We start from the raw sequence: 10825 nt of genomic DNA, 5'->3' as shown, positions 1-10825 counted from the left end.
TCCACGTTTTGTACCGTACATGTCAGCTTTATCAAAATGGTTTGAACAAACCACACTAGATGAGGACGGCTGTCGTTGTAGTTCATTTCAGCTCAGTCGCACAGCAGCTACCTATTCTATCTATCTCCTATTAAAATATTCGTTGGAAACCTAAAATCATGATATTAAGTAGTAAAATATGAGTAGTTAATTCACAAATTTAAACAGACAAAAACGAGTTAAAAATTCATATTGACTTCAATTTAGGTAAAACATAAAATCACACAATAAAAAAAACACAATAATGATGTCCACTTTCTACTTAATTATTTTTCTATGATTGCCTACAATTTACTTACCCGCATTTTGGGCTAATGGAAATGAAAATTACTGGTAACACTCCCTCGGTACGTCATTTCGGGGCATAGAAATTATAAGTTCCGAATAACCTCAATATTATTTTGGAATAACAAAAAATATAAAGTTTTGTATGTATTTACATGTGAAACGATATTTCTTCAGACTTTTTGTTCACTTTGGTATTGTTTTTGCACCATTTAATTACAAAAGAACGGCATTTTATAGGCAAAGTTACTGTATGAGGCCTCGTGAGATACTAACGAAAATGAGCGTAGTTTGATGCATATGTGAGCGTGAGCGCGTGTGTTTACTTGAAGGAGCCGAGTTTTGTGGCTTCACTAACAACAAAGGCCGCGCATTATCTACTTTTTTTTACTTCATCTATGACAATAGGATGAAAATTGAAACTGTTGAAATACCCACAAATAAAACTAAAAATAAGTTGTAATAAAATTACTTTTCTTTTTTAAATAAAGTTTTGGTTGAATCTATTGTAAGAAAAAAATAAATTTATTATTTTATCTTAACATTTTAGGTAATGAAAAAGGGATATCTACTTGACTAGTTACTAAATGAACTGGTGGTAAAACTGAGTTGCCACAATCACATTTTCTTCCTGAGATAAAGTCAAATGATCCTAATTTAGATCCACATTTTCCACAATGCAATTTTCCCTTAGTCCATTGTTCCTCTTCAACCTTTTGCTTTACCCATGTTGGCAATTTGTCTTCAAGCAGGTATATGAAATTTTTATTACTGAAACTAGCACATGATTTTGAACAAATTGATTTGTAGGTATCGTTCATGTCTTCTAGAACGATATAGCGACATTTATGGCATTTTACACCTCCTGCGCCACGATTGTTGGACATTTTAAATATAATAAATTTAAACACAGCTTTATCACAATCGAGGTTATTTTCTTAGTATTTAATACCAAATCTTTCCTATTAGTTTATACATTGAAACTGTTAAACCGTTTTTATTAAAATTCATAAGTTTTGTAATAGGTACTTGTTTTAAAAATTACCAAAATTGTTGACAAATTTTAAATTTTAAAAACTATAAAAGTCATTTTTTAGCTGTCATTATTGTTTATATTCACGGGGCGCGTTCCACTAAGGGTCCGCAACGCCCGCGGTGCCTATTCTATCGTTCCACCTAAAGGCTAGTTTACATTTTGATTAGAGCGAATGTAGGTGTTTAGTAATTGTTGGTGCGAGTGCGAGTCCTCAGTGTTAGTTGTATCAAATACTGTTTAGCTCCTGCGCTTAGTAAAATTCAACTGTTGGATGCGGAACAGCAAATACGGACTGAATTATATTTAAGGTTTTTACAATAACTAGTGGCCTCCCAGACGTTGAAATTCGACCTTAATTAAAAAAAATAATTAAAGAAAACCAAAAAATAATGAAAATAAAGAACCTTTTTTTATTATCAATTTAACTACAGACTTTGACAATCAACAAATTAGTATAATAAGCGTGTAGGTATGGGTCAAATACATGGTTAATGTATTTAATGGTTTTTTATTGATTTAAGTACTTGTACTTTTTCTGCATAATTTTACAAAAATATGAGCATTCCTCCTCCTCCGCGTAATTTTCAATAAAAAGGAGTTCAAAGTTTTTGCTTCACGTATTAAAATATAGATTATTATAAAGACTTTCAAGTTATAGATCTTCCTGTACAAATTCACAGTATGTATCTTCGGTCCACTTCGAATTTTTTTTTTCTTAATACGCCATCGATACGACCACTGAAATTGCCGTTCCATTACCGTAAAAAACGCCATGGGCGTTGTGGGTGAATTTTATAAGTGGAACGCACATTTTGGCGCTGTCAAGTGTCAGGTGTCAGTTGTTTGATCGCTTATGGTGGCATGGTGAAAAAATGATGCGGGCGTTGCGAATGCTTAGTGGAACGCGGTCAATGTTTGATCCTACACCATGATCTTACAGTTGGTGCCATGGAGCATAGATGGTTGGTGCCATGGAGCGCTCCATGGTTGGTGCATTGGTGTTTCAGTACAGATTAAAAATATTGTAAATAGCAACATTTTATTTCTTCACGTAAAAATATTTAAATTAATTATATTAGTCGATAAATAATCGTAAAACAGTATATTTATTTTATCTACGTACATTATTGATTTTAATCTGATTACTAGCCCGATTCCCTATTTTGATTGTTGCGCAAAGTTTCAAAAATATTACATAATACTATACCTAATACGTATTTAAATATGTATATATATATATATATATATATATATATATATAATATAAAAATGAATCGCAAAATGTGTTAGTAAGCGCATAACTCAACAACGCCTGGACCAATTTAACATTTTTTTTAAAATGTTCGTTGAAGTCCAAGGATGGTTTTTACGGCGAAAAAAATTCGAATAATTTCCGCGAAAACCCTAATAACAGCTCATTCTTTTTTCCATACAAACCTTTTCTAACTAAAATGTAGATTCAATTTGAACTTTATTCTAAACTTGCTATTCAATAAAGTTCATATTAAATTACAAGCACTCACTGTTGTCTAAGCAATGTAGGTGTGTTCCTAACGTCAAAGAATCAATTTGCACTTTATTATCGCTGCACAAAGTTTAAATTCAATCATATCTATCAAAACAGTGTGCGTGTTCGCGTTGGGGGATCTAATGTCGCATTCCGAAACTCAAGAAAAGTGATAATATCGCGAACCCGACCAAATTGAATAGTCAAAAAATGTAAGAGCTATAGATCATTAGTACTGATTTTTATTTTGGTTGGCTTCGCGATATTATTTCTTTTGTTTTAGTTTGGGCACGCGACATAAAATGCATTAGTTTTCAAGTCATTACATCTGTCAAACAAATCGCGTTGAAAAGGGTTTTATTATCTTTAATTATGAATTTAATATCACGTCACGATCAGGCCAAATCGGCGCGATCGGGCACGACGCGTCGCGCGTTCTGTGACGTAGACTTACGCCCATTCCAGAGAAATCGAGGGAAACTCTTGAAAATCCGCAATAACTTTTAACTGGGTGTACCGATTTTAATAATTTTTAATTTAATCGAAAGCCTATGTTTGTCATGTGGTTACATATAAATTTTATCGAGATCTGATAACTACTTTTTGAGTAATCTTTGATACCGCGTAGTTATTTGACTATTTTTTCGTCGATCTACGTTGTATTACTCGTCGATGTAATTGAAGTCGGTTTTTCTTCGTTTGCGAGCAAACACAATTATTTTGTTAAATTTCACGCGACCGAAGGCGCGGGCACAGCTATTTTATTATAAATTGACTGTAACTTGTACACTGACGCTAGACCATTTCTTTTAGCCTAATATTGGCTGAAAGAGATCGCTTTTTTGCATAAGGCCGTCCTTATTTAATGATATATTGTTGAAATCTTTCTCAGTCATCATCTTTTCGTAGACGTTAAGGCTGCTTATGACAATGTGCACAGAGGTTTCCTGTACCAGGCTGTGATGGAGATTAGCGTCCCAACAAAGCTCGTGCGCCTGACGGATTATGACGGACTCTTAGAAACTCTCAGAGCGTTGTCAGAGTTCGAACAAATGTATCGGAATCCTTCAGAACCAATGACGGCTTAAGACAAGGGGATGCGCTCTCGTGCCTACTGTTCAACATCGCTCTCGACAAGTGTATTCGCGAGTGTATGCGCGCATTATCTACCACAAATCCGTTCAAATTCTAGGGTATGCGACCTCGATGTATCCTTACGTTCGTAACTTCTTTCAAGAAGCATAAAACTTCTCTTGTACAAAACCTTACTAAGACCCATACTCATCTACGTTCCGAATGTTGGGTGCTGAGCAAAAAAGACGAAAATTCCCTGTTAGTATTTGAGCGAAAAATACTAAGACGCATTTTCGGTGCTGTGAATGTGTGATGGAAAATGAGAGATGGCGAATGCGTTATAACCACGAGATATACCAAATGTACGATGAGCCAAACGTAATTAAGACCATAAAGATCGGGCGCCTGCGTTGGGCAGCGCACGTGTTGCGAATGGACGAAGCCAGAATACCCAAGCGCCTTTTAGAAGTCCAACTGGAGGGCCGCACAAGTCGAGGCAGGCCCAAGCACAGATGGTTGGACGGCTTCGAATAAGATATCAAGATCTTGGGAGTAACAAGTTGGAGAAGGAAAGCTTCTAACAGATCGGACTGGAGAGCTTTGCTGAACCAGGCTAAGGCCCACCCGCGCCTGTAATGCCTCAGATGATGATGAAAAAAAATATTATTCATATTTTATCAATAATTATGTAATTCGTATTTAAGTATTATTTCCAAAAAATACGATTTACTAAAAATACCGAGCTAAGCTCGGTCACCCAGGTACTACATATATGTAATTATAGTAAGTAGGTAGGTATATTATTCGTGATTATACGCTCACCTCATCTAATTTGACTCTGTAATTGTTCCTGTGTTGGACCTCACGTTTCAAGTGCATTACAAGAGATCTCATTTAGATCCCTAAACCTCACCTTTTATAGACTTCATTTCAATAAACCCTATGTTTTTATACTTCCGTGACAAAAACAACATTTTGACTAGCCTGTTGGCGTAGTTTGTAGTGACCCTGCTTTCTGCTCCGGGCGTTGTGGGTTCGATTTCCACTCCGGGTCTGGGTGTAAAATATATATTTATTTATATCGTTTAATGTGCATTATTTAAAAGTATGTTTATCGAAAAAAAAAATGTAGCTATACCAGTCGGCTGTTACCTATAACACAAGCAATAAGTTGCTTACTTTAGGAACAGACGACCGTGTGTATTGTGTAGATATTTATTATTTATTATTATTATTATAAAATGATGTCATGGGATGAAGTAGGAACGAAGTTCCTTCGGATAGTATAGAAGCAACACAATTTCAAAAAAAAAAATGTTGAATTTTATATATATTTTCTAGTTCTTGATTTTTTTTTTAATTTCGGTGATTGGTTTTTAATTAAGTTGGTATATAAAAGTATTTAGGAAATTTAGTATTTTAGAAAATAACAAATACCGTAAAATAAAATAAATCAAACAAAATAATAATTATTATTATTGTTCAAACTATTAAGTGAAATAAAAAAACATATGGCTTTATTTATTTTTGTCGACAGTATAAAATTACATAAATACTTTAAAAAAGTTTACTAGTAATATTTTAGTTTTACAAACGTCATATTATACAGTCGTGTGACTGATATTACGTCACTTCCGTTATATATTTTTCTTACGGTTTTAGTATCACATTTTTTTCAGTTCGGTCGCCCAGCCAAATGTCTAGCCTGCGTAAGGAACTTCGTTCCAAAAATGCGTACCCTTTTATTTACAATATGTTTAAATAAAATGTGAACTCGTATATTGATTGTTAATTTTAAATAAAATAAATTATTAAAATATAAATTAAAATTACTTTGTGTAAAATAATAATATTAAGGGCTAGGCTTTAGATTAAGAGCCGTCATTTTGAAGTTAGATAGGTTAGGGTTATTTTTTTTGGAGCTTACTATACTAAGTATATAAAATAAAACAACAAGTCGCATGTGCGTGATATTTTTATTTTCACTGAATTTATTTACGTACTCAACGAGAACTTTGCGCTGTTCAATATTCATTCAACTATAACATGGCAATGTGCTTGGTTTAGTTACAATGACTTAGGGACACGTATAGCATTGTACAATTCGTTCATTAATTTAACAATAACGAACAAATACCTATGAATAATGTTATGGTATAAAAAGTACTTATAAAGCATTAATTATAGTTATTTTCTTTAATTAAGCTGTTAAAATTGTACAGTTTGTACAATAAGAAAACTTTAGATGTAATATTAAATCATAATCGTTGTAATATTTTACAAGCTAGACATAATTTTTTAGACTCTAAGCTTCTATTTGAATAGGAAGCAGGCAATGATAGTACCATCTATAGAAGAAGCTAAAATATAGTAAAAGTAAAAAATACCCGACCGCTTCATCTAATAATGATAGGGTGCGAAATGTATTTATATTAAAAGCAGTGTAATATTCGTGATTATTATGTGTTTAATAAAATGATACTATTATACGAGTGCCATGTTGAGTAACGGTAGAGTAGATTAAAACATATCATATTATGTATATTCTTCAAAATATTATGATCAAAATTTGAGAGAAACAAAATCAAATTAAAAATATATTTTTTTGCAGTCGGGCTTATTGTTAATTATTCATTCAAAGCTCCTCATTGCTTATGAAACATTATTTTTATTTAATAACAACTTGGCTACGTACCCTGACGCAATAATATTACGCAATAAATTGTGTTATAGCCTTATGAAATTATGTTACTATGAAAGCTAGAGATAAGTCATATTCAAAGTCATAATCGGGTATTAATTGATAGATATTTATCATTTGTCCAGCGGCCAAACATTCACGAACCACTCTATATATTACATTCAATATTCATGGTAAATATCTATAAACTTTACCCTACTTGCCTAAACGATTTTCATTTTATAACTATATTCTCTATATCTTCATTTAGCCATATCCTCGAGTATAGGTTTTGATAGCCCGGGCCTGTACTACGCGACGCACGTTAAACACGCAACATGCTTACAATATTTTGTGTAACAAAACTTAATGAGCACGTGTTTGTAAGGCGATAAACATCGGGTTTTTTTAAGATTTAAATCGTATTCATACTTTTTTTGCAAAACATATTAACGTTATATACTAAAAGAAATAACAATGTTTCTAGGTATAGAATATAGGAAAATATATAACTTTTACATAACATTAAAAAGTAAACGAATATATAGAAAATTTATGTTTTAAGTAAATCTTGTTTTCGATGTAAAACATTTATTGATTGTTGTGCGATGTATGTTTTTTGTCATCATTTATTATAAGTCGTATTTAAAAAAAGTGTTTAACGCACAAAAACATAAAAAAAGATATAAGATACTATCTAACTAGCTGACCCGGCAAACTTCGTACCGCTATTGTTTTATACAACATATCGACTTTCGTTTAATTTTCTTTCGTACATACCTTGTCCAGACAGTAACAAAACACAAAATTCTCCAATTTGGTGCAATCGCTTGGAAGTTATGCGCGTACATACATTTAAACTTAAATGAACATTTTTTACGTGAAACGATTTGAACTTGTAATGTTAATGAAGGATTCTATTATACATTTGAAAGCTCAGAAACACAATGTTGTGCCGTTTCTTACACACACACACACAAGATTACTTAAAACATTCAATTGGATCTATTATTAATATTCATTTCAATGTAACTTTAAAACACAATAAGAAGATATTAGTTATAATTATAAATTTAATGTTATATTTGAGAAAAATCTAAGAAACATTAGCGATCAAACTTAGTAATTAGGTACGTGCGCTTATTTTCTGCTTAACAATATAAAATTTCGATCACAGACAAAATTACTAATTATTATTATGCACGCCTTAACTTTGCGCATTAAATGTTTTATTTTTGAAATATAAAATACTAAACTTATCAATATCTCTAGAACAATATAAATGTGTGATTATTCAAATCTGAAACAACCAGTTTTATTGTGACTAAAATTATTTCAAGGCAACAATTTTTAAAATAATAAAGCGAACGATTTTTCATAAGTCCACTTACGCTAAGGTTTGTAGTCTTTAGTTTATAGCCACAATTTTAATGTTTAGTTATACAGTGATATACTCTTACACAAATACTCAATTCGAGTGGACTTAAAAGAAAAAGAAAATTTCTTATTGTTGCTTGACTCGACGTTTAACATATAACTATAAATTGTTCGCCTAAAAGAAATATGTACATACAAGTGATTTATGCAATCATAAACTAACTTAGATACGTGTAAAATTCAAATTGATTTACAATAGTGTATGATTGAGTCTTAAAAGCTTAGAAATTTCATTTAACAACACATTACAAGAAAGAACATTTAAAAAAAGAACACTGCTTCATCAAGACAAAATCACTAACCCAAACAATCGGAAAACACTTTTATGTTCGTAGCTATTAAATCAGCTAATATTAATGACGTTTATGACGTCGAGTTTGAAATTAGTTTGTGTATCAACAACATGTACCTTTTGACACTTTCACTGAAATTAATGAAAATAATTGCACAAAAGTTCTCATTTGTGACTGAAAATAAACTATACCTAATTAAAATGTTTATATTATAGCTGGATACGAAATCATAGTAAAATAGTGCCGGTCAATATTCTAAGCATATTAAAATAAAATATGATTGTTTTACTTTATGGCAAGTAACAAAAGGTGGGCTAGAAAAGTAAAATAAAAAGAAATAAAAAGAAATTTAAAAAAAACTTAAATGTACATATAGATAGATATATATTTTATGATAGTCTTATATTTTATTGTAGTTCATTTTGGTAATTTTATTAGTCATTTTATAAGAGCTTTTAGTGACGTATGACCAAAAACAAATGCCAATGAAGTTAAATATATTTTTATTAACGTTGGTTTCGCGGTTAATGGCGTTTTATGATAACATTAGACGTTAATTGATCTGAAAAAGCGAGAGTAAAAATAAAACGACAAAGAGTTTTTTCTGAATTTGTAACATACAATTTGTGTACGGCTAATCCAGCCAGAACTTAAAATGGGAGATATATTTTATGCTATTGTATGTTTATTATTATAAACCTATACGTAAAATTTTAAATAAAATTGTAACTATTTATATTTATTTGTTTCCTTTTTGTTTCTTTTTTATAAAAATGGGGGTTTCTGTAGATGTAACCGATCACATTGCACGTGAACACTCTTTATAATAAATATTAATTACTTTAAAAAATCTCCAAATTACTATAACATAATCACTTATTAGGTTTTTGATCAATTAGCGGCTGGATACTTAGTAAATTAAATCGTTGTTATAATAATAATAACGTAAAGACTCACTTTTACAAATCTTTTATGAATCATGAGCACATTAATTTGATGTTTTTATATATTATTTGACGTTTTACGTTATTTTGTATAATAATAAGTTTTTGTATACTTTTATAAGTTTGTTACTTATTTTGTGACTACAGTTAATAATTTAGATTGGAAAAAATAATTCATTTAATTACTATTAATGAAATAATTTTAATTTTTTTAATGGTTTATTTGACAAGTATTTTTAAACCATTTTAAGAAGGTTAATTTAAAAGTAGGCAATATTTTGGGGTAATTTATTGGATTAACAAATCTTTAAGGATAAGCGTGTTTTTTTTTCGTTTTATTTTAATTATATTTCATTCAATTTAAATTAGTTTGTATTTATATTTTGTCACCATTATTTTATATTTAAATAATGAATAAACTTATAATTATATGAATATAGTCCATTGTTAAAATTATAGTTTAAATTATACCCTATTACGTGTCAAAAACGGTGTTTGCTCACACGTAGCAACATTATACATTGTTCCAGCAATTTTTAATGAGCTTAAGCTTATGGTAAAATTTTGGTTGCTGCTTGCCAGTAAGTTAAATATGGAAATGTGTCAGCTTAGTATCAAATTTTAGATTGATTCAAATCGTATTGAAAGTGCGTGTTATGGATTTTTTTATGTCAAAAGTATATTGTTAACTTTTTAAGACGATGAAATTATATTTCATTGAACGTTTTTTTAAGTACCTACATTACTCTAACGTGTAATGTCAAGTCAATTGTACAAAAAAATATAAATGGTAATATTTCTTCATACTTTTCTTATAGCACTCATGTGCCCATAATGCCATCCCTACTTAAGTAATATGACACTTAAACCTTAAATTAGATTAACCATATAAATTTAACCGTGAAACAATCACATAAATTATAATGTCACCATAATAATTAGTCAACTGACAGAATCACGTTATCTTTGTTTTATCATTACTTGCTAAAAACAATATATGTGTAAAATGTGCCAATACATTTTTTACCTTCATCAAAAATATTGCTAAATGAAATAAAAACATTTTGGTGTTGTTCGATGAAAAAAGAAAATCACAATTAGGTACAAAAAAAAATTTTTGTCTACGAGCATGAATAAATCTTTTTTTTTGGTTAAAAATCCAACAATCTTATAAAAGTTGCCTTAAATCACTTGGGCTATAAATCGACGTTAACACATTTATATTTTATATTATTTAATTTATTGTATCCATGTTTGCCTTTTTAGTAGTCTTTTTTTATTATCGACCCAAAAATTTATTTAAAATTTTTGAGTAATCTGTAAAGACTAAAAACAAGCACTTTTCTTACTTTTAATTCTAGGATTAAGGTAAGACATTGAGGTCAAGTGAATGATCATGAGAGAAACATTAAAATGGAATTAAAAAAAGACTAGGCACCTAAATAGTTACGTTTGAAATATTTGCATTACTAGTAACTACGTATATATTTTATGAAACTACATCTATGAAAGCAAGTAGGTATCTAATTA

At 30.3% G+C, this 10825-nt stretch overlaps 1 protein-coding gene across 1 annotated transcript; it reads right to left on the bottom strand.

The window, feature by feature from the left end:
• Positions 1–857: 857 nt before the first annotated feature.
• LOC123661456 (E3 ubiquitin-protein ligase RNF180-like) lies at positions 858–1211 on the bottom strand. Its single transcript, XM_045596415.1, has one exon. The coding sequence runs from the start codon at positions 1209–1211 to the stop codon at positions 858–860; it is 354 nt and encodes a 117-aa protein (XP_045452371.1).
• Between the last annotated feature and the right edge of the window lie 9614 nt (positions 1212–10825).

This window comes from Melitaea cinxia, chromosome 2 (genome assembly GCF_905220565.1).
Source record: "Melitaea cinxia chromosome 2, ilMelCinx1.1, whole genome shotgun sequence".
Lineage (NCBI taxonomy): Eukaryota > Metazoa > Arthropoda > Insecta > Lepidoptera > Nymphalidae > Melitaea > Melitaea cinxia.
This window is presented reverse-complemented; position numbering and strand designations above follow the sequence as displayed.

Excerpts from the sequence above, each read along its gene's own strand:
- LOC123661456 (XM_045596415.1), bottom strand. The coding sequence starts at position 1,211 with ATGTCCAACAATCGTGGCGCAGGAGGTGTAAAATGCCATAAATGTCGC.